Source organism: Spermophilus citellus (assembly GCF_964194105.1).
Source record: "Spermophilus citellus genome assembly, chromosome: 14".
In the NCBI taxonomy this organism is placed as follows: Eukaryota; Metazoa; Chordata; class Mammalia; order Rodentia; family Sciuridae; genus Spermophilus; species Spermophilus citellus.
In genome coordinates, this window is record NC_138194.1 from 56,631,221 (window position 1) to 56,657,024 (window position 25,804).

The 25,804-nt window shown below is 33.2% G+C and overlaps 1 protein-coding gene across 5 annotated transcripts in view; it reads left to right on the forward strand.

The window, feature by feature from the left end:
- Positions 1-25,804, forward strand: part of WWP1 (WW domain containing E3 ubiquitin protein ligase 1) — a 105,587-nt gene that overhangs the window by 36,327 nt on the left and 43,456 nt on the right. For 4 of the 5 annotated variants that reach the window (XR_014018763.1, XM_081265972.1, XM_081265971.1 and 1 more), the window contains 7 exons: positions 567-657; positions 4,592-4,730; positions 5,238-5,362; positions 11,037-11,174; positions 11,265-11,331; positions 13,935-14,119; positions 24,255-24,594. Coding sequence is in view for 4 of the 5 variants with exons in the window: in XM_081265972.1 (XP_081122098.1) it covers positions 588-657; positions 4,592-4,730; positions 5,238-5,362; positions 11,037-11,174; positions 11,265-11,331; positions 13,935-14,119; positions 24,255-24,594 (1,064 nt within the window). In the remaining variant the exon portion in view is untranslated. The remainder of the gene's footprint in view (positions 1-566; positions 658-4,591; positions 4,731-5,237; positions 5,363-11,036; positions 11,175-11,264; positions 11,332-13,934; positions 14,120-24,254; positions 24,595-25,804) is intronic. The other variant, XM_081265974.1, reaches the window with a different exon arrangement.

Consider the following 25,804-nt stretch of genomic DNA (forward strand, 5'->3'; position numbering starts at 1 on the left):
GCCTACTGCTTCACTTTTCTTGCTTAATACTGCTTTGGCTATTCTGGTTCTCTTATTTTTCCAAATGATTTCAGAGTTGTTTTTTCTAATTCTATGAATAATGTCTCAAATGAACATTTTGGAGGGGGTTTACTAGGGATTAAACTCAGGGGCATTGGACCACTGAGCCACTTTCCCAGCCCTATTTTGTATTTTATTTAGAGACAAGGTCTCATTGAATTGCTTAGGGCCTCGATAAATTGCTGAGGCTGGCTTTGAACTCATGATCCTCCTGTGTCAGCCTCCTGAGCTGCTGGGATTACAGGTGTGCACCACCACACCCAGCTCAAATGAACAGTTTTTGTGTTTTTTTTTTTTTAACATTTAAAAAAAATTTTTTAGTTGTAGGTGCGTACAATACCTTTATTTTATTTTTTTTTGTGGTGCTGAGGATTGAACCCAGTGCCTCACACATACAAGGCCACAACACCAGCCCTCACATGAACAGTTTTAATCATCATGAAAATTAGAATTTTTTTAATCTAAAATGTGAGTAAATTATCTTTTTTTTTTTTTTTTTTTTATAGATTGAAGCTGAATTTTGGGACATGGCCACTGCTTCTCCAAGGTCTGATACTAGTAATAACCATAGTGGAAGGTTACAGTTACAGGTAACTGGTAAGTAATTTTTCTAATAATTTAATATGGTGATTCTCTGATGAAACTTTTTTCAAATATTCAGTTCAGCAAATTTATTCCATAATTGATGCTCTTGGAAAATACCAAACTTGGACCTATATTAAATAGTACCAAGTTTTAGTGCTTTACTTTTCTCTTCACCTTTTCCTCATTTTATTAAAAATAAAAACTACCTTATAAAATCCACAGCCTTACTGACTTCGCAGTATCTTGTGTCATACATATTAACCTTCTGACTAATCAGTGAGGAAATTTGTGAATCAGAGGAATTAAGTACCTTAGTAAAACCAACTAAGACCTTAGGACTCCCAAGTTGTTGCTCTTTTTATTAGATGAACAGTAATGTCTGTATTTCTTTTTCTTTTTTTCTTTTTTTGAAGAATCAAATCATGTCATGATAAAGGCCCCTCTGCTATTGCAGTGTGGCACTTTACTGTTTGGAAACTGAGGTGTACTTCCCTGAACTAACTTATTTTTAAAATCCTAATTTATTTTTATTGTGAGCATAAATATTTTTTTTCTTATTTCTGTTCATAACCCACATCTGATTGCAAATAACAAATAAGAATAAGAACAGTGGGCTGGGGGTGTATCTTAGTGATAAAGTGCTTGCTTAGCATATCCTAGGTCCTGGGTTCAATACCCATACAGAGGAAGGAAGGAGGGAAGGGAAATCAGTGAGCATGGAAAGCAGGAAAACTATAATAGAAAGAATCAAACAGAACACTACCTACTATAATAATGGCACGTGCTATTTTATAAAATGGACATAATCATTTGACTATTTGAGGTTGAAAAATTAATGGGCTTTTTAAAATATATTTTAAATTTTTTACCCGTTAGGTTTTCTTGTAACTTAATTTCAATTTTTAAAATAAAAAATTTAAGTCATTATTTTTGTATTAGTGGTGTGAATTATAAACTTTTCAACTACTTCAACATACATGTAGGGAATAATTTCTCTTTTCTGGTTGATGTGAAATATCTTGTTCTATTCTCTTTTTCTCTTATATCACTGTCAGACTGTTGTATTTTTTTCATATAATACTTTAAAAAGTAGAGAGAGCTGGACATAAGGATGCCTGCCATAATTCTAGCTACATGGGAGGCTGAGGCAGAAAGATCACAAGTTTGAGGCCAGCCTGGACAACTTAGCAGTATCCTGTCTCAAAATTACAGAAGGGCTGGGGATGTAATTCAAATGTAGAGTGCCCTTGGTTTAATCCCCTGTAACCCTATCCCCATAATTGGAGAAATCTTTTATTACATTGCATTTTATGCATGCCTTCACTGTTCTCTAATTTTTTTTGCCTTTCTTTTGAATTTGAGTCTTAACTTCCTTTTCCTCTGCCCCCACCAAAAACACTCAACACCAATATGTTGTTGTTTTTATTTTAAAGTATTGTATTAAGTTGGAGGTAATTGAAATCTTTAAGTGTTAAAATTTCAAAATCCAACAATGTATCAAGTCATTCTCTTTTATGTCAGTAAAGCTTTATATATATGGGTGTGTATCCTATACATTTCTTAAATGTATGACTGTTTTTTAAAGGGAGGTTATTGTGAGTGGAGTTTTAATATTAACACCCATTGTACCCCTTTCTGATAGTTTTCAGTTTTTATATAACCTTGTGTTATAGGACATTCTGTGTATAAATCTAAAAGAAAACCTATTAAATGGGAAAATAAAATTATTCTATATATTTCCACTAGTAAGAACTCTTGATTGGAATAATTTGTCTTTGGCTATTTAAATCATAGTATTGTGTTTATATGCACCTACTTGCCAGCATATTATAATTTCCTTGTGAGAATAAAAATCATTTTTTTAAAAAAATCTCTTTCCTTATTGAGCACTCTATCAATTAAAGGTATACAATGGATGTATTTTGGATGGTTCTGTAGTTAAGTCAGACAAGTTAATACTTATACGATCAGTGATAATAAATAGAGTAATAGTCACCGTGTTGCGTGCCAGGAATTCGTTGACAGTGATGGTGTTTTGCAGTTTAACATGCCCTCACTCACCAATCCTAAGAATCAGATTCTATGGTTTTCCTGTTTATGATGAGAAAATTGATGGATAAGAGGTCAATTGATTTCTTTTAAGGTCAAGCTTCTAGTAATTGGAAGAGTTAAAATATGAACACAGATAAATGACACCCTGTGCTTTTAACACCTTTCTACGTTGCATTCCCCTTCTTCCTGTTTTCTTCTAGTGTATGGATAAAATCTGCATATACTGAGGAAATGACACTTTTATTTGGAATGAAAAAGCTTTTATTTGGAATGAAAAAGCTTATTTGCAAGATACCTTGAGAGAGAGCAAGTCTGGGTCTTTGACATCAGTCCAGTGGTGTTGAAACTTAGAGCAACTTGGAACAGCCAAGGACGGAAATGAGTTTTGCCAAGACCCTGAGAGTAGTTCTTCAGACATAACAGTGCACATTCTTTGGTAGTGCTGTGTTGCCAGTACTTAAATACAATATTTGCCTTGAATATTCCATTATTCTTCAAATATTGAGGACTACTGTATTTCAAACACAACCTCTGCTGAAGTACTTATAACATTGTATTTCATTAGTTTGTTTATACAACTATTCTCTCACTATAGAATGGAAACTACATAGCTGGTGTATTTCATATCCTTAAACATCCCATGTATATGACATGGAGGAGGCTTTGTCTTTCTTCTCTGTTCATAGGTGATTGATGATAGAAGTGATTTTGATAAGATATTTTACTGTTTGGTATTCAGCATTTTGCCCTGAAAGTAGGTAGTCCCCTATTTAGATTAGTAGTTTTAAACATTAAAGTAAAATGTTTAAATTAATTCCTTTATATCTTGTGTAAATCAGATTTAAAATTCACTTTTTGTAAAGGGTTATGAACTTTTATAATCACATTTTGATTTTTAAAGTTTGTATTTGAAAAAGCAGATATTTCTTTTTTTTTTTTTTGAAACCATCGTTCCAGGTGAGACATTTATTTTTAACAAGTGCAACAGTTACATGATGAATACCATTTAGAAGGTAACATCCATTTAGAAGGGATGTTAACAGGCATGTTAAATCTGTAGATACTTTTTTCTTGAGCATTGATGAAGTTTAGAATTAAATTCAATGGTAAGTAAAAATATGGAGAAATCAGAATCTTCATACACTTTGATAGGAATTTACTCAGCAGAGACTTACTATGTTAGCAAGCAATTTCACTTCTAATATGCCTAAGGGAAATTTCATACACAAATTTATAGAAACATGAGGCAAAACAGCCAAAATGTGTGAACAATTCAAATGTCTGTTAATGGGAGAATACATAAATAAATTATGATATGTCCATATAATGGAATATTATTTGTCAGGAAAAGAAATGAAGTACTGATGCATGTTACAACATGGATTAAACTGGAAAACACTATGCTAATTAAAAAAAGGCAGTCCCAAAAGACCACGTGTATGATGATTTCACTTATATGAAATGTCCAAAATAGAAAAATCTGTAGAGATAGATGGTAGATTAGTGGTTGCCTAGGGCTTTAATAGGATTGGGTAGTTGGAAGGAAACAGAGGGGTTACTACTTAATGATATGAGTTTCTCTTGGGGGTAACAAAATTGTTTTAAAATTGAATGTGGTGATTTTTAAATGCAATTTGGTGAAGATGTTAAAAATCAATGAATTGTGCCATTTAAATGGATGAATATATGGTTTGTGAATTATGTCTCAATAAAACTTAAAAAGTCTAATGATTCTCAGGTATTATCAGTAGCCCTTTTGTATTATGTCTAAATTTCGCCAATAAGAAGAGTTCTAGTTGTACAACAAATACAGTTCCATTTTTAATGGTTTATTAGTAGGCAATCCTACTTTTTAACTATACATATTCAATAGTGATCATCATTTTTCTGTTAGTTTCTAGTGCCAAACTAAAAAGAAAAAAGAACTGGTTTGGAACAGCAACATATACAGATGTAGTTGTAGATGGAGAAATTAAAAAAACAGCCAAATCCAGTAGTTCTTCTAATCCAAAATGGGATGAACAGCTAACTGTGTAAGTACTTTGCAAAATTTTCAAGAGAGTTGTGCTTCTATTTTATTTTCTTATAAAGGAAGTGTAATAATTCTTGCCTTTTTTATTAACTAATTTCCACATAGCCTTATTTTCTCTGAATGTCTTATAAATAAATTGGTCTTCCTTAATTCTGGCATTTGTGATATAATGGTATAAATTTATAAAAAAATTTAAAGTATTATAACTAATGCCATCATTTAAAAAAAAATCTTCAGAAATTTATTCCAATAGTAACAGCATTATTGTGAAATCTCAGTATACTCTCAGTGTATTGCCAGTGTTTTGATTTGCTAGCCACAAAAAATTCTTATCTAGAATGTACTTAAAATATTTTAATTCATAATTCAGACAATTTACTATTTCATACAATATTAAATAAACTAAGTTCCCAATTTAAAATATTATTGAAATAAGTGGTTTAGAGGGATTACCACTTAGAATGATGATGTATACTTCTATATTTTTGTTATAATTTTACCCTTGCAGAAATGTGACCCCACAGAGTACTTTGGAATTTCGAGTTTGGAGCCATCACACCTTAAAAGCAGATGCTTTATTAGGAAGAGCAACGATAGATTTGAAACAAGCTTTGTTAAAGCACAATAGAAAATGTAAGTTTTTGTTCTACTTTTGTTTCTTCATAAGTTTCAGACACTGAACATACCTTAAAGTGCAAAAGCAAAAAACAATTCTGTATTCATAAAAGAGAACTTTACTTCTTGCCTGTGATTACTTTTAAGTTTGTGGCATTATATAAAGTAGGTAATATTGACCCTAGCCTCTTGGCATCCTATAGATTTACAAAAATAACTTCAGTTATCCACAAATACCCTGTTATCAATGGTTGTCAGCCATTTATTGTTTACTTAATATATACTTTAAATATTAAAACAATCATCTGAGCCTATTCTGCTTTGTTTTTTGACTAATAACAACTTTATTGGAATATAATAAACTCTTACTTTAAAAATTTCTTTTTCTTTTTATAACCAATTCATTGCAGAAAACATGGAGAATTTAGAAAAGTCACAGAATAGTATAATTATCTGTAATTCTTCTATCCAAGGGCAGAAAACAGCTGACCATTTTAAAGGAGACTATTGCAACTAAGGAACTTACTTTAAATTGTATTTCATTTTATTTAAATTTAAATAGCCTTATATGGCTAGTAGTTACCATGTTGGACAGTACAACCTCTACTTTTTGTTTGTTTGAATTGTAAAATTAGAATTTAGTCTTGCTTTTTTTTTTTTTAACTTATTTTTTAGTTGTAGTTGGTCACAATACCTGTATCTTATTTATTTTTATGTTGTGCTGAGAATCGAATCCAGGGCCTTGCATATGCTAGGCACTCGCTCTACCACTGAGCCACAACCCCAGTCCTAAAATCCCAATTTTTAAACATTACCTTTAGTTATGAGTTTAGATCACTTGAACACCATTCTAAACTATAGAAGTTATTTAGTTACCTCTGCAAAGATGTGTGGTCTTTTTAGCTTTCTTTTCCTTATGTCATCAGCATCAGATACTGATATCTAAGACTTATTTTACCCTCTTTGTTTCACTGTTTCATAAGTAGATTTAAATCGGTAATACACTTTTGTAAAAAGGAGGAGTCATTTTGAACTAAACTGAACTTCAGTTTGTACACAGGTGATAAGACATTTTAAAGGGAAAAAGAGTTGGTTTGAGCAGGAATTCAGTAGTCAGGAAAGTGAAAAATTACCAAAGGTTGATCAGCATAGTTGCAACTTGGCCAAATATGTATGGCAATTAGCAAGGTTAGGATTCTGTCCTCCCAGAGAGACAGAGATTTGCCTTGTCTTTTCTGATCATTACATTTTAAAAGAATTGCTTTCAGGTCCTTGAAAAACACACTCCAGTTTGTAGGAGAGAAAAGAGAGACACTTGGTTATAAAAGCCATTCCTACTTTTGCCTTTGTCCCTTGTATTACTCACTTTGAGAGACTCTTAGGAAGCACTGAAGTTTCTTTTCAACATCTAGCACTAACTTGCCAGATGTGTGTGGGCTCCTATTGAGTTCCTTGGTTGTAGAAGCTATGAACAATAATAAGTGGTTTTTGTTACTTTAAGCTACTAAATTTTAGGATAATTATTGCTCAACAATAAATAATTAATACATTATCCTAGCAGTTTAGAAAAACAGCTTCAGTATGAGTGTGAGCTAAATATAAATCTGTAAAGCACCTTAAAAACAAAGATTTTTGAAAAACTTTTGTTTCTCTAGGGAAAACATATATTTTCAACAAGTTCATGATTATAGGATAAATCATTGACTTATTTACCTAGTTCCTCAGTGTCTCAGATTATTCTTTTGCTCTTCTTAAGCTAAGGAAGAATGTCCAAGTGATAGGGAAAAAACCCACTTCTGCTTATAAGAATAAATTTCCCTTGGGGCTGGGGATGTGGCTCAAGCGGTAGCGAGCTCGCCTGGCATGTGTGCGGCCCAGTTTCGATCCTTAGCACCACATACAAACAAAGATGTTGTGTCCGCCGAAAACTGAAAAATAAATATTAAAATTCATATTCTCTCTCTCTCTCTCTCTCTCTCTCTCTCTCAAAAAAGAAAAAAAAAAAAGAATAAATTTCCCCAGGACAGGACTGTCTTAATCACTTAAATGTTTATTAAGTGCCTGCCTTCTGTCAGATGCTGAGAATACATCTCTGAATTAGATGGACAAGATCTCTTTGCTGTGTTGGAACCTTCAGTTCATTTGGGGAGGTAGATCAGAAAACAAATCAATTCTGGTGGTGGTGGTAATTCCATTAAAGGAATGGTAGGGTGTTCTAGTTTGTATTGGTCAGAGATCAGTCTTCCCCAGAGAACTGTGCCTGCCACAGAATAGGTACTCACATGTTGAATAGATGAATATATCCAAGTTTCTGTGTTAATACTGTGATGGAATAATACTGTTATCTCTCTATAAACATATAAACATATACATGTCAGTGGGAATTATTTTTTTACCTTTATTTTATTAATTTTTATGTGGTATTAAGGATTGAACCCAGGGCTTTGCACGTGCTAGGCAAGTACTCTATCAATAAGCCACAACCCCAGCCCTAAGTGGGAATTATTTATGTGATAGTAAATAGTTATATGATTCAGAGTATTATACTTCAATCTTACATGTTCAGAATTGTGAAATATATGCTGTAAAGAACCTCCTATCACAGAAAGAACAACTAGATCCTAGACAGAACAAATCTTTGTGACATTGATGATTTGCAAAAAGACAGAGGTCCCTCCTTGAAATAAAGGGCGAGCAAAGAAAATCTTTTCCTAGTAGCTACCATGTTGGACAGTACAATCTAAGCTTTTTTGTTTGAGTTGTAAAATGGAATTAGAATAGTAGGCCACGCTCATAGCAGCTTTCAGAATACCAAGCTTTTGTTTAGTAGCCATATAGGGGACCTGACCCTGAACTCCTCCAATCTAGACTCTTGGGAATACCTTAAAATTTCTGGCAGAATTAGAAACAAAGCATAACTGTGTTAAAGCCCAGAGATTACCTATAAACTAAATTGGAGAACAAGCTCCTGTCAAAAATTACAGAATATAAGAACAAATATTTTCTAGAAAGATCTAGATACTAAATATTTAAGCTTTATATGCCAACAGTTTCTGTTGTACTGATTCAACTCTTCTGCCCTTATAGAGTGAAATTAGCCATGAAAAATATGTAAATGAATGGGTGTAGCTATATTCAGATAAAACTTTACTTATAAAAACAGGTGATTTTTTTTTTTGGTGGACTTTATTTATAAAGGCAGGCTAGATTTTGACGTATGGACTGTAATTTGTGGATCCCCAGACTAGAGGAGATATTTTAAGGGATAATGATAGCAAATTTCTGAATAATAATGAAAAACATGATATTACCCCAAATAAAATAACAAAGAGAAAGTCATGTTTGGACATACCATAGTGAAATGCAAGACACCAAAGACAGATTTTAAAAGTATCCATGGAGATAAAACAAGTTATTTGCAAAGATTTATAATTTAGAATTGTAGAATTAACAGCAGATAGGGAAAGATAGTGAAATAGTATCTTTCTTCAGAGATTTGGAAGATCATTATCAATATAAAGTTTGCAAACTGATGTGATTCTGCAATCTATATACGGGGTAAAAATGGGAGTTCATAACCCGCTTGAATCAAATGTATAAAATATGATATGTCAAGAGCTTTGTAATGTTTTGAACAACTGATAATTAAAAAAAAAAGAAAGTAGTTCTACTTTAATCGAGATGAATAAGAAAACAATGGAATTGGACTGGATAGGTAACAGATGATGTCACTTTTAATGAAGGAAAGTGACATCATAGCATGCCTCACAAATGAATCTTGCTCTGTGATTCAGAAAAAGAAATTTGTTTGGTTTGGGTTATCACAAATCCTTCAATGTCCATACCTGCTCAGGACAGATGGCCCTGAAAAAAAAAAAAAAGTTTGCATATCCAACAAATCTGTCTTTCTAGGATGAGAATGCACACAATTAATAGACAAATGAATCAGAATTTACACAGAGATCTATATTAAAAAATTTCAAAATGCTGGGTTTTTTTAGTAATATGTTCAAATAGCTAAATATTTTATGAAAGAGAGCTCAGTCTCTTTCTGGGCACTTTAAATGGAGGAAGATAACATCAGTGAAATAGAATGTTGGTCAATATAGTTTTCTTCAGAGATAGATTATTAGATAAAATTGAAATTCATCCTTTTGTAGGTTTTTTGTGTTCTTTTTTTTTTTTTTTGTATATCCCCTAGTTTCTTTAATTGCTTTTGATTTAGAATGGAGATAAGGCTAATTGTACTACAAATAGTTGGGTAGGTATTCTATAAGGTCTTCCTTAATTACATGGTTCTTCAATTGTTTTGAAAAGAATTCCTGTCCAGTATTAGTTGTAAATTTTTGTCTTTTCTGTACATGGATAGGTACTCAAGATGTTTGTGCTGGATGTTTTGTAAATGGGGGGAGGGACTCAAATTTGTTAAATATAGGCAATATCAAAGTTATGAACTTTAAGATGTGAAAAGTTCCATGAATTCAGTAGCTTCAGAAAGCCACTAAAGAGGGCTAGAGTTGTGGCTCAGTGGTAGAGTGCTAGCCTGGCATGTGTGAGGCACTGGGTTCTATTCCCAACACAATAAAAAAATGAATGAATAAATGGGTTCTGTTCCCAGCACAATGAATGAATGAATGAATGAATAACCATTGACAACTAAAATATTAAGAAGAAGAAGAAAGAAAGTAAGTCACTAAAGATCAGACTGAAGTAACTGACCTCATTTTGGATACTAAAGTGATCATTGATGAATTTTTAATTTTAAATTTTTAAAAATTCTGAGTTGACAGTTTTTAGTTGTATATATTTGTGTGATACAAGGTAATATGATGATTTGTAAATAAAATGTGTAATAATTAAGCTAATAAACATACCTGTCACTTCACCTTAAATACCACTTTTTGTAGTGAGAAAATTTGAAAGTTAGCCTTTTAGTGATTTTGAAATGTGTAATGTCATTATTTATGATATTCACCACACTGTACAGTGTATTTCAAAAGAAAAAAATCTTATTTCTTCTAATTGACACTTTGTACCCTTGCACTGTCATCTTCCCATGTCTTCTGCCCCACACTAATAACTTTTAATACGTTGTATGATAGAAGTTGGTATGAAATCACTTGAATTTCATTCAGTTACAGCTAGGTCCTCCAATAATGGGAGTGAAGTGTCTGACTAATGTAAAAAGAAATAACAAACTATTGTCAACAGTACTTAGCATTTAGTGAGCACTAACTGTTAGGTGTGGTGCTAGTGCTTTCTATATGGCTTTACATTAGGTCTTTATGACTGTGCCTAGAGTTTGAAGCTCTTATCATTTCCATTTTGTGACAGGGAAACAGGCTTTAAGAAGTTAGAATAACTTTACTCCGAGTCCCCCTAGTTAGTTGCAGAGTTGAAATTTGTAACAGCATCACCTAATTCATGTTCTCTGAAGTTCGTCCTGTACATGGAAGTAATGAAAGATGATGTTGAAAGTGTGGGGTTGGGGGAGAAGAGTTACTTAACAAGGTATGAAAGAGAATGATCTTGGTGTAGTATAGAAGGAACTACAGATAAAAAAAGCAAAAAAAATTACTTCCAAATGTAACTGTCAGGTACTGAACTTAGAGTAATTCTTGAAATGTAATTTTGATTTCTAAAACATTTTTGTATGTGGCAAAAGCTTTTAAATTACGATATTTTTTTCTAGTGGAAAAAGTGAAAGAACAATTAAAACTTTGTTTGGAAAACAAGAATGGCATAGTGCAAACTGGTGAATTGATAGTTGTGCTTGATGGATTGGTGATTGAGCAAGAAAATCTAACAAACTGCAACTCATCTCCAACTAGTAAGCTGACTTTATGTGTTTTTAAAATTTAAAGGAAAAAATTGCCAAGGAGTATATAAAAACCTAGAGTGTTTGTTTCTTCTTATTCAGTAGAAATACAGCAAAATGGTGATGCCTTACATGAAAATGGAGAACCTTCTGCAAGGACAACTACCAGGTAGAATATTTTATTTTAGTGTTTGTGATGATATGATAAAACATTTCCCATGTATGACGTTCTAAATTTTAAACTTAGTTTAGAATTTGCCACATAATTTAACAGCTTATATGTGAACTTGTTATTTGTTGAATGCTTATGAGCATAGCTTTATAAAATAATGTTTTATTGAGATACAATACATGTACTACAGAAGTCACTCTTACAAAGTACATGTTTCAGTGGAATTTAGTATATTCACAGATGGCCAACTATGATCACTGATTTCAGAACATTCTTATCACCACCCCAAGAAGAAACTAGCCTCTGTTATCCAGGAATCTACATTCTCTCTCTTTTCTATTCTAGCCATTTCACATTAAACGTTCATATAACATGTGAACTTTTTTGACCAGCTCCTTTGACAAAGCATAATGTTTCAGGGTTCATCGTTTATGTTGTATCTTGTTAATGCTTCATTCTTCTATTGAAATGTCTTTAAATCTATATATAGGCCTTTTTATTGGTAAATAGAGTCAGATATTGTGGAAAAATCATATGTTTTATTGGAATTGTCATTCTCCTGTAGATTATGGTCTTCCTACAAAAATCATCCTGCCATTTCAAAAGCTTCCTGGCATTCACACTTCATGACAGTTGAGATTCTTTGGTTGAAGTATCTAAAGTGCAATGCAAGTGAATAATAGATCTATATTGTGAAATTAAAACCTGAAAATATAGAAATATATTACTATAAAATTGATTAGGTACATTTGAAAAGGTTTGTTGGTATATGCGAAAGTATGATCTTTATTACTCTACAAAGTTATTAATAGCACTGTTCCTAAATTGCCATTAAATGATTCTCATAAAAATACTTTGAACAGGTAAGTACACCTTCTAGAATGTATATTTGCCTTAAATATATTTGGTATCCACATTATAATTTACAGTGAGAAAATTAATGACTAAAAGTGGACAACAATTAGGTTGATTAAAATTATTAGCGTGTGAAATATGTCTTTTTATATTCTTTAAAGTATAATTTTAGATGGTGGAACTTGAATGACTACCAATCTAAAACTTAATATTGTTTATTCATAGTAACACATTTGAATTAAGGATAGTTTCTACAGTACTAGGAGGATTTCAGATGGGTTCTCTCATCTCACTCCTGAATTACTCACTGATTCTCACTGGGTAGCTGTGGAGGGGTACACAAATTAGGATCATTTGGAAGCTTTTCTCAGTACCTATTAAAACTTCCTGAATATATCTCATAGGTGACAAGGGAGAGGAGGATTTAAGAGATGCTTATTGAGTGCCTGTTCAGTACCAGACACTAGTCCAAACACTAAGAGTACCAGATCAGTTCCCAAGAAATTTACATTATGGTGGGATAGATGTTGTTATTAGACTACAGAATAAATAAATAAGCTAACCGAATATAGCGATAAGAACTGTGAAATAATTGAGGTAGGATGGAGGTTACAGGAATGGAGAAGAACCTATTTTAAAGAGAGAGATCAGGGAATCGTCTCCAAGAAATTCCCATTTGTGCTAAAATTAAATTAAAAAGCTAAGAAAACTTTCCATACAGAACTCTGAGGGGAAGAACAAGTTCAAAGGCTTCGAGTTTATTTGCAGTTAACTTCTTTTCTACAGATTCTTTTAATTCTAGAGTATAATTAACCTTTTCCAAAAATCTTATTATAATTCTAGTCTGGTATATAATAATTTAAAATACACATTTGAATACTTTTCATACTTAATAAAATTGTTATAGTATATTTTTTGCAAGGTGAGCAAGGAACTTGGAGAAAAATAAGTCAGGGACATAGATGGGGTGGGAAATGTGGCTGATTTTCAAAAGCTTTTTTGACTAAGGTAAGAAGCCTAGATTTTATTCCAGATTTTTAATCCCTAGATTTAAGCAGGGAAGGGACAAGATCTGATTTGTATTTTTAAAACAATACTTAGGCTGCTTGGTGGATGTAGGGTGTCCTGTGTATTTGGAAAAGCTTTCCTGGCCACTTCCAAAATATTTCCAACTCCTCCCTATTGGCAACAGGATTTAAAATATTTGATTTTGTAGTTCTAGTTTTTATTTATTTGTTTATTTGCAATTAATTTATATATCATAAATTTTTATAATTCTGGCATATAATAGTTAACTTTCTGTGATCATCATACACTCAAAATTTTATTGCTTGCTACAAAATACTTTGTAATGAATATTAACAGACATTTCAGCTTTTTTATTATTCAATAAAATTATAAGCTTAAAATTGGTTTTTATAAATTTTATGAGTTTTTTGAAACTACAGAGAATTAAAAATAGGTTAATATTCTTATACTGAAATATTAAAATGTACAACTGGATCATTATTTTAAGGGCCTGATTCATTTGAACTTAGTATATTTTTATATCGGTATATTTTTGCTTGCTAGTATTGTAATACTGAAACTTCAATAATAATAATGGTAGGTCATATCTTTGTTCATCACACTTAATACCTATCACTTTACTTGAATGTTAAGAACTGAGCAAATGTTTTTCATGAACATTCTAATGAAAAGTTGTTTAATTATACTTATTGAAGTAAGACTTTTTCTTTTTAAAGGTTGGCTGTTGAGAGTGGTAATGGAGTAGATAATCACATACCTACGAATACTGTTGTCCAGAACTCATGCTGTTCGTATGTAGTTAATGGAGACAACACACCTTCATCTCCATCTCAGGTTGCTGCCAGACCCAAAAATACACCAGCCCCCAAAGCACTCACATCTGAGCCTACTAATGACACTGGTAAGTGTTGCTATTTATGACATATTGTTTCAATGTAAACTAAATTAAGTTTATTTGTCTTTGCCTATGTTTCCCTTATTGTTCAGTCTTTCTTAATCTTCTATTCTGATAGTAATTTTTAAATTGTAATTCCTGAATTTTTTCTGAATTTAAATTTTTCCAAATTATTTAGGATGATATTCCAAAAATATATTAGAGATAACAACACATTTTTTTTGAGTGGTTTTATGATAGCTAGATTCTTGGGCTGTATGTCACAAAATACTGTTTAATTCATGATATAAAATATATTTCTGAAAGAACTTTAGTGAAGCATTGATTTAATAATGAATGATTTTTTAAATTGTCTTTTAATGTGCAAGTGCTTCTTTTTAGCCTTAGTACTTAACATGGCGGAAAAAAAAAGTACTGTGGGTTGATAGAGCTATCAGAAAGTTTTATATTTAGTAAGAATTACTCTATTATAGAAGGAATACTTAAAGAATGTTTTCTTTCTAATCTTTTTTTTTGATCTATCTGAATCTGCAACATAATATGAAACACATAACATGGTCCCTCATTCTAAGAAAGCAAATATAGTGGTGAATTTCATAGAACTCTGCTTGATATTCTCTGTCTTCAGTGTAGAATAATGACATATCTTCATAGTACAAGTCAATTAAAAGTCATCCTTTGAGTAGCCATAACAGCACATTCTAAATACTTGGCTTGCTTATGGGTATTTGCTTAATCTTGAAATTAAATTTTGCAATTTAAAAAATATAGTCTGAGTAAATAGCTATACAAAGACCACTCACTTTTTTTTTTTTTTTTAATTTCACATAGTAAAAAGATTTATCAGAGTATCAAGAGTTCTTCACAATAAGGCATGAAGCCAATGATTTTAGTCAGGAAAGCTTTTTAAGTTATCAAATAGTTACCCATACTTAAAAAAAATGAATTGATTTATTATATGGGGCTATCTTTGGATTTAGAATGGTTGAGCCAGTTCCATTCTTTTTGGCAGCAATTAGATAGCAGGGCCAATTATTAAGTCCACTCTGAATTAACAAAAGGAATAAGATGGAAATGTTGAATGCTCATTTCAGAAAGGATTATATCACCTTTCTATATCCTTCTTGTCATCTTCATTTAAAAGAATGGATTTGAGGGTATAGCCCTTATTACTAAAACGGTTAGCTATTTGATTAAATTAGTGAAAGTATCCACCACAATTAGTTAGTTTCATGTTTTAGCACTTGGGCATAGTCAGATGTTGATGTAAAAGGGGAAAGGAATTAACCAAGGCTCTTCTCATTGTAGGAATCTCTTTTAAACTCCCTAGCATGTCAAATACTTCTATGGCCTCTTTCGATGGGGAATAAATTCACTTTTCACATTCCTCTCTTATCCTTGCATGGGATTTAAAAGTAAAAATAAAATATACATGTGAGGAACAAGAAATGAAAGCTCCGTCATAACTAATTCCTGTGGCATTCCTAATAATTATAAGGTAATCTGGGGCATCTGAATAAAAGTAAGAATGATAGCTAACATTTGTGCTGTGCATGTTTTATACATTGCATATCCATGAAATGAATTAATGCTCACAATAACTCTTTGAAATAGATACCAATATTTTCCTTTTTTTCTCTGATGAAGAAACTAAAGCACAGAGAGATTACAGCTAGGAAGTAGAAGAGCTGTGAGTAACATATAGCTTTGTGGCCCTCACCTGTACACTGCTTTCTTGTTCACTTTGATGTATATGGTTTTTATAGTGTCTCAAAGGGGTAGTATTCATCTTTTATACTGTGATAGGCTTCAAATAAATAGTATTCCTCCAACCTCTTCATCTCCTCTGATTATTGTTGGTGTTATGTGACAAAACAATCCAACTACCACCATTCCGTAGGCTGGTCTACAAAGGCTTCCAGAACCTACTTTGATAGCAACCACGTAACTGATGCCTTTTGTATGATTCTCATCCCTTACAAGGAGGATGAATTCAGGTATCTTTTCAAGGAATGGGTTATCCCTGCCTTTTTTAAGATGTTGGTACAAAATGGTATTTATTTTTTAAAGTAAGGATTTTAAGGTCAGTTTTTGTTGTTGGAGTCGTGGGGGTAAGGGTGGGCGTGTGTGCATATTCTATTATAACATATCTTTAATTTCCTATCTGGTGCTATAGTTCATATGTTATTTGCCCCTCAAAGGTTCATGTGTTGCAAGGTTGACCCTCAGTGTGGTAATGTGAAAGTTAGTTGGACCTTTAAGAGGTGGGACCTAGTGGGCGGGGCTTAGCTCATTGGAAGTGTGCCCTCAGAGAGAATCAAGTTAGTCTTGTGGGACTCTTAAGTTAGTTCCGAGAGTGAAGTGGTCATAAGTGGGAGCCTGACCAGCTAGTTACTTTCTGACTTCCTGCCTGGAAATATGATTCCTTCTCATACATGCTCTCCCATTTGCCATGAGGTCTTTAACCAAGTTGAACCGAGGCTGATGCCATGCACTTGAGCCTCCCAAACTGTGAGCTAACCATACCTCTTTCCTTTATAAAGTTACTCAGCCTTGGGTATTTCTTATTAGTGAAGATAGACTAATACAACTGTTAATTCCAAAATACTGAAATCACTAAAGTTCTTTTTTGAGGGAGGGGGGGAAACTCATTTGATGGCAAAATGACTAGAACTTACAAGAGGTTATTTGTAGTTTTTACCTGTCATGCTTATTATGTGTATCTCTACATTTTATTGAGGAGTGTTTAATAACAATGTGTGGCCTCCAGCCTGCTCTGATATTAGTGTAATATGTAATATATGTGCTATATAACATCTAAAGTAATGAATTCTGGAACACACCTGACTACAAGGTTTTCAGATAAGGTATGGTGGGCCAGGAGTTTAAGACATACATAAACTAAGGAGTTTAAGATATACAGTATTTTTTCACAGCATTGTAAGTGAGGGTTTTCCCTTTCCTTTCCTTTCAAGTCTTGAGTAAGAGGATCCATTTGACAGGTTGTGTGTATTAGTAGTTATGTTAGGCTGCAATGGGAAGCAGTTGTGATGTAGTAAAAAGAGATTAAATTTGGCCTCAGCCAGGACTGAGCTCAGTCACCTAACATGTTAACTGTGATGTTGGAGAAATCTTCAAAATTTAGCTCCTTCATTTATAAAGAGGTTATTACTCTTATTCAAATACCTTCTAGGACTGTATTGAAGATTGAATGAGGTAGTAAGAAAAACCATCTACTGTAGTCCTTGAACAATGGTAGGTATATATTTTACAGTTTGTTCTCATACCCCTAACTTTTAGTGTGAATTGAATTTTTCTACATATTATTATTTTATTAATAGATCAGAACTCTGTATGGTAAGTTTCAGACAGAACCTATTTTATAAAATTTACTGGACTTTTTTTTTTGGCTTCTTGTTTTTTATTCTGAAGAATTTTTTTTTTTTTTTTTTTTTAGTGGGGGGGGGAGAGAGAGAGAGAGAGAGAGAGAGAGAGAGAGAGAGAGAGAGAGAATTTTAATGTTTTTTTTTTTAGATTTTTGGCGGACACAACATCTTTGTTGGTATGTGGTGCTGAGGATCGAACCCAGGCCACACGCATGCCAGGCGAGCGCTCTACCGCTTGAGCCGCATCCCCAGCCCCAAGAATTTTTTAAATACATTGAGAGTTGTAATCTTTTCAAACTCCTTGGATAACTACATTACAAAATCAAATTCAAGAATTTGACATACATAACCATCCACAGAGCTTGTTCACATTTTCTAGTTCTACCTGTACTACCTGTGTGTATGTGTGTGTTTGTCTGTAGTTCTGCACAATTTAACTTCCATTTTAACTTTTTTCCCCCCCTTTTTTGGTGTTAACTGAGAGTTGAAACCTGGGCCTCTAGCATACTAGGCAAGCATTTTACCACAGAGCTACATCCCCAGTCCCACACTATTACCATGAGACTCCCTTGTGTTCCGTTCACTTTATAACCATAGCCTCTCTCTCAAGTGTGAATAAACTTTTAAAGAAACTTGCAATGTATGTGCAAATATCTGTTTTTCATGTCATAGTTATAAATGGGAGTAAAAATGCTACAATAGTCTATATTCTGTGGCTTTGATAAAATAACTCAGTCTGGATAACTTATAAAGAAAAAAGGTTTATTTGGTTCACAGTTTTGGAGGCTAAAAGTTCAAGATTGAGTAGCCCCATTTGTTCTTTTGTGTGTGTTGGGAGAAGAAGGGGGCAACACTGGGGATTGAACCCAGGGCTAGGCAAGTGCTCTGCTGCTGAGTTATATCTCCAGCGCAAGTAGCCCTGTTTATTTGGCCTCTAGTCCCTGACTAGAGGCCAGAATGGATGACATTGTGGTAGAAGTGCATACAAAGGGGAGAGATCACTAGGCTAAATAGGAAGCCAGAGATCACCAGGCTAAACTAAGAGGTCAGGCTTGCTCTTTATACTGACTCACTTTCTCAGGAACTCATCTGGGGTCTCAAAAGACCCACCTTTAACCCCTTCAAAGTAACATTCCCAGTGACCCAATCTCCTGTCTCTAGATGCCACCTCTAGAGGGTTCTGCATCCTCTGAGCTACACTGAGTACCAAGCTTCTAAACATATTAGCCTTTGGGAGCCAATACATGCAGACACTCCAGTGTTTATGGTATTCAGACACCTCCAGTGTTTCTACCTTTGTCTTTTTTACCTAAAAGACCTGTTAGAATGAGGATAGCTGCTTATCCATGAAATGGATATATCATACATCTAAAACTTCTCAAAGATTAAACATGAAATTAAGGAGGTGTGTCTTGTGACTTCAGAAATCATGACTGAAAGTGAGATTTGGGATATGTTCATTAAGAAACCATGTCAGTTTGGGTGTGTGGTACACCTGTAGTCCCAGTTACTTGGAATGCTGAGGCTTGAGCCCAGGAGTTTGGAGCCAGCTTGGGCAACATAGAAAGACACCTTTTCTTAAAAGAAAAATTGGTAGATGTGTTCTTATATCTCATGAAGAAGGTGTGAGATGTTTTGTAAATGCACTATCACATCTATCACATAATATTTTAATTATTTGCTTGCATATAATTCACCATATTTCCTTACAAGCAGGGAGCCTATGATCCTGGCCTTTTTCCGTTCATTTCTCTTTGCCTTTCCTTTGTGAGTTTATCTATTCATTCCTTGTTATATCCATTTGTCAACAGGTGTTTATTTTGTATAAACATCACAAGGTTGGACACTGCCGGATATCTGGGTGTATATTTGTCAGAGTTTGTCAACCTCAGCACTATTAACATTTCAAGTTAGCCAATGCTTTGTCACTGGGGGTTGTCCTGTACATTGTAGGGTGTTTAGGAGTATTTAAACTGATCAGTAGGTGCCAGTAATATCACCCTCCCCTCTAGTTATGACAAATATATCTCCAGGCATTACCAAGTGTCTCCTGGGGGCAGTGCAGGAAACCTCCCCCCCCATACACATACAACAGTTGAGAACCACTGATATATATGAATAGTAATCCCTCCATTCAAAGGTATTATCTTTAACCAGTTGGTAGTATCAGCTAAGTGTTTGTTGAGTTATTGAAATAAATGGTCTCTAGCTAGTTTTTTAAAATTTATATACTTTATATTTCAGTATAGTTTTAGATTTAGAGAAAAAATGAGCAGAGAATACAGAAGTCCCATATTCCCCCTGAATCTAATTCAGAATAATCCCTGTTGTTAGCATTATATATTACTGTGGTATACTTGTTACAACTAATGAATCATTATTAATGAATTATTAATAAATTGTCACTAACTGAAGTTCTTAGTTTATATTAAGTTTCACTCGTGTGTGTAACAGTTTTATGGGCATTTTTACAAATGCATATTATCATATATGCACCATCATTACAGTATCATGCATAGTAGTTTTCATTACTCCAAAATTCTTGTTCATCATCAGTCTATCTTTCCCCCAAACCTTAGAAACCACTGATCTTTCTACTATCTCCAAAGTACTGCCATTTCCAGAATGTCATATAGTTGGAATCATACCATTTGTGGCCTTTACAGATTGACTCCTTTCACTTAGCCGTGTGCATTTAAAGTTTCTTGGTGTGTTTTGAGGGTTGCTATTTCTTTTTATCACTGAATAATAGTTGACTATATGGGTGTACCATAATTTGTTTATCCATTCACCTGTTGAACGAATTTGGTTGTGATAAGTTTTGGACAGTTATGAATTAAAATTACTATACACATTTGGGCACAGGCTTTCAACTCAATTGGGGTGAGGTGTGAGAGTGGGGGATTATATGATAAGATTATGGTTAGTTTTTATAAAAAACTGCCAAAGTGTCTTCTAAGGTGGCTGTATTGTTTTGCATTCCCACCAGCAAGGAATGAGAATTCCTGTTGCTCTGTATCCGTACCAGCATTTATATTTTAAGGAGAATTATTATTTTTATTATCTAACAATATTGAATCTAGAGCTTTTGAAAATCTTTATTCATTCTATTTTAGAAAATACCTCCCTGCCATTCCTCTGGGTTTTGAATTTAGGGACACTTTTCTACTGAGCAATATCCCCAGTCCTTTTATTTTTTATTTTGAGGCCTTGCTAAGGCACTGACAATGGCCTTGAACTTGTAATCCTCATACCTTAGCCTCACAAGTCTCTGGGATTACAAGTGTGCAACATCATGCCCAGTTTAAAAAAAAAAAAAATCTCTTAGAACTGCTTTTTAGTTTTCTTTATATAGATCTTGACTATAATCTTGATGTTTTATCTGATCATTTTTGCTGAAATGATTTAGTTTCAATTAATTGGTTCTATATTTTTTAAAGTTGGTTTTCTTGTGTGTTCTACAAATAATCTTTACAAATGTGATTTTACTATTTTCTTTCCAGTATCAGAACTTTTTCTATTCCTAATGTGTTGTCAAATATAATCAACAATAATGAGTTGAGTTGTGATTGTGATCTTATTATTTTGTTTTGATTTTAGTTTTTTAAAAATTTTAATAGAAGTTCTTCTAATGTTTTACCTTTGATACATATATGCTTACTATTAGTTTATGATAGTTAATCTAGATTGTTATACATGATTTTTCCTTGATTTCTCAAGTATATCCTCAATATTTTATTTAATGCTTTTGGGTTTGTATGAAAAATAATCGCATGGCCTTTATCTCACAGTCTGTTAACACAGTAGATTTCTTAATGTAATTCCCTAATATTGAACATTGTCGAATTTATTTATATATGATGTTGCTCTGTAGTCTTCTTGGCTGCTGCTGTTCAGTTTCGGTTTTGAAAGAATTATATTACCTTTATAGAATGTTGGAAAGCTCCCCTTTTCTTCTTCTTTTTCTCTCCTCTTTTAATATTTTAAATAACATGGAAATCATCTATTCATTAAAGGCTTATAGAATTTTCTCAAAAACTTCTCTGAGCCTAGTGCCATTAAGGTAAATGGTGTTAGTTCTTTTGTTACCTTTTCCATTTCTGCCTTGATTGGTCTTCTTAAATTTTTCTTTTTTAAAAAAAACTTGGCAAGCTATATTTCATGGTTTCTCCAACTTTGCTGATTCGGAAAGTCATCTGATGCATTTATTTAAAATATAGACTCCCAGGACCTTCCCTACAGCTTTCCCCTAGAGTTTTTTTTTAAGTCTAGGGTGGGAACTGAGATACAATTTTTTCAGTAAGATCCCAGTTGATTGCTATCAGGTGGTTTAGGAAGTTCTGGTCTGTTTTGTCAGTTTTTGATTCATTTCTTTTGACCAGTTTGTTTCTCCCCTGGCTCTGTAATTGAATTGTAAGATTATTTATTACCATTCTTTCTTATATTCTTGGGTACTTCTTTGACCATGTCCAATAGCATTTGACATAGATGTTTGTCATTAATTCCTCTAAAGTTTGTGATTTCATTTTCATATTCTTTTAACTTAATAATTATTTTTTAATCCTCTAAGCAAATTGAAGTAAACTATATGTAGTTATACATATTATACAAATATTTGTGATTGCTTTTTTAACTCAAATTTAGATCAAGTATATTGATTTAGGTTATTAGATCTTTCATATTATTAATGTTTCTTCTAATGCACTGTTTGTTATCTGCATAGTTTTGAGACAGGTATGTTCAGTTTTGCCTTTGTGATTTGTCTTTAATTTATTAATTCAGTAAATATTTATTGCTTACATATGTCAGGCATTTTTTTAGCTATTGGGAATACAAAATGAACAAGTATGACAAAGCCTTTTCACTCCAAACTTAATGAGAAATAATAAAAACAAATAATTTAAAAACATGAGAAAAAAGAACCATATGCAGTCTGGAGTGAGTGGGCATGTGCATCATTAATTAAGGTGTTCAAGGACTGCCTTGCTAAAGGTTAAGTGAGCATGGACTTTGAACCATGAGAAGAAACCTGTTATAAAGTATTCATAAGAAGTCAGACATAGCTGTGGACTAGCTTTTGGTAAAAACTTTGCAGTATTTTCATATTTATTCTGCTTGCAATGGGAACCTTTTTTGGTACTGGAGATTGAACCAGCGGCACTTAACCACTGAGCCACATCCTTAGCCCTTATTTATTTTTTGTTTTGAGAAAGGGAGTTGCTAAGTTGCTTAGGGCCTTGCATATTTGCTGAGTCTAGCCTTGAACTTGAGATCACCCTACATCAGCCTCCCTAGTTGTTGGGATTACAGGCTTGGGCCACCATGCCTGGCTACAGTTGGAATCTGATGGCATGTTTGTTCAGGCAAACAAGGAGATCTGTTAAATGTTTTAAAAAGATTACTTCTGTTGGAAGAATGGACTGTAGTTGGAAAAGACAAGAGGTAGGCAAATAATTAGGAGGCTTTTATAATAGTGTAAGCAAGAAATGGTGATCTCGAGTGTATTGGAAAAGACGAAGAAGAACTGAGAGCACTTGTTCAATTACATATGGGAGAGAAGTTTTGCCTTGAGTGACTGGTAAAGTTTCCATTTAATTTTCTTCCTCTGTTTTTAACAATTTTTGTTTCGTGTGCTATGTTGAAGTGTGCACCAAGGTTTCTTCTTGGACAGAATTACATCTTTCCTTAAATATTCCTGTTTCCATTTAATGTTATTTTGCTTCAGAAAGATTACTGATAATCCTTTTTTTAATTTTGTGGAAAATCGAAGGAAATATTGTTTTTAAGTAAACATCATAAAGCAGACCTGGGAATTAAGCCTTTCTCTGCATAGTGTCTTTTGTGTTTTTCCATGATACCTTAACAGTGTTGGGTATGGAGTAGCTCTGTAGATATTTTCTCTCTCATATTTCACTGTTGTCTTCACTCCATTTCCCTAAGCCATTCTCTCCTCCGTATTTGGTACAGCACTTGATTTATTCTGTTGTTTCACATTTGATTCCTTGAGTAATGTACTCTTCTTTTTTTCCACTATTAAGTCTTATTTTTTCTTTTAAAAACTACCTGAAGATTTATTTCACTTGCCTAATTACATCTCCCTATATCAATTCCATTAGAACTTTGAGGTGGACCACTCTGACAGGTTTTGTTCAGTAATCTATTTTCCTTGCAATTTTAATTGACTCACCTTTATATGACACATAGTTGAAAATGGATCATTAAACTTAAAATGAAACTTATGGAAATTACATCACCATTACTCACCAGTATACCAGTCTCAGTACAGGGTTATTTCTTCAGAAAGCAAATGGGTTCATGGATCTTTTTACAGTTCCCTATTGTACTATTTTAAGAATTAATACCATTATATATTTCCTATAGGCAAAAAGTGGTTTTTATGTTAGCTACCATTTGTATACAAGAAGAGAGGTTGAAAGGGATCATTTTGAAGTTTTTATATAGCCCTTTTAGACTTTGTCTTTTAGAATAGATAATTTGGAGGGAAAATATTTATTATCCTAATGTTGGTTTCTCTTTCCTGAAGTTGATTATATATACTTTTTAATTTGATTATTTATTATTTTTTTCTAAAATGAGAGCTTTGGAAAATATAATCCTCTTTATTTTCATCAGTACCTGCTGTATTGCTTATTGCTCAGTCTGAATTATGTTCTGATACAGTGTAATTGATTGATTAGGTAATTAGGTACTTTGTCTTTACTTTCTAGATCATCTTATTAATTTTCCCTTCTCAGTTAATCGAGAATCATCCTCACCTGCACCAACTGATAATGCTTCTGCCATGGGTACTCAATTAGCATCTGAAGAAACCACCTTGACTTCAAATTACACTAGCAGTACCATTGAAGATCCTCCTGATCAAGAGATACAAGAGAGTATGGTTTCCTCAGAACACAGTGAATGTGTTCCTTCTGTCAGTACAGAATTGGGATCTGAAGCTAGGAGCATTTTAGACCCTGACTCCTCTAATTCTGGAAATAGTTCTGCTTTTGACAAATTAAGGCAGCCAGATGGGTGTGTGGAATCTGTACGGCAGCAGTCTGGAAATGCCAACACAGAATCTTTGCCATCAGGGTATGTTAAATTTTTTTTTTAGTTTGACTTCCATTTAAGTACTAACTTTTTTGGTGATATGTGACTACTGAATATATGTATTAAATGTTTCTGTTGTTCAGTAATTTGAAATCCTAAGTTGGAATCTGATTTTTACTATTTATTTATGCCAAGCACAACTTTCTGGAACTAAGAACAATTGCTCATCTAGTTGAAGTATACATGATATGAAGGGAAAAATAGAAAACTGATGTTAATTTGATTTGATTTTGACTTTTTCATGAAAGTGACCATAACACTGTAATAACCTCAGTGTTCTACTCTCCAGATGTCACACTTGAGAACAACTAGTCTTTTTTTTTCTTTTTTCCCTTAATATTGAGTGCTGGTGACAGTTACAGTTATGTAATCCCAACAACTGGCTCTATTACAAACTGATTTTCATTGAAGCTTAGTAATTCATAATCTCCTTTAAGTTTCCCTCTATAATTATTCAGTTCCCCATAATTTTCTTTAAGAGTATTCTGTATGTGTGTTCCATTTGGTGATCTCTTCCATATCAGTAGGGTTTTTTTTCTTCTTATTCAGTACTGATGATTGATTCCAAAGGTACTCTACCACTGAGTTATACCCCCCATCCCTTTTTAATTTTTATTTTGAGACCATGGTCTTGCTAAGTTTCTTAGAGCCTTGTTAACTTGTTGAGACTGGCCTTGAACTTGTAGTCTTTCTGCCTAAAGCCTCCCAAGTCACTAGGATTACAGGCATGTGCCACAGTGCCTGGCTACTTAGGTGTTTTTTTTTTAATTTTTTCAGTCTTGGCTCTGATGACATTAATATTAATCATTCATTATTTTTATATTCAAAAAGGTTACTTACAGGTTCAGATTTGAAAATGTGTACATATAATGTAGTTTGTGCTGTAACAAAAGTATAGACAGTGTTTTCAAAACATCTTATAGTGGACAGAATGTCAACTCATAGCTGTTTAAACTACCCTTCTAGAGGTCTCTAAGTACTTTATTGACCTCATTTTCTTATGTAATTATGCTCAGACTCCTTTCCTACTTTGGAACCATTTTTTCTTAGTGCTCTTTACTGGCATGTGTGATTTTTGCTCACTGTATGCGGTTTAAGCCTTTGTTGTTATTGTATGTGTGCGTGCATGCACATGCATGTAGATCTAGTACTCTTGTAGCACTTTATTCATAATGTCTAACCAGACCTTTCT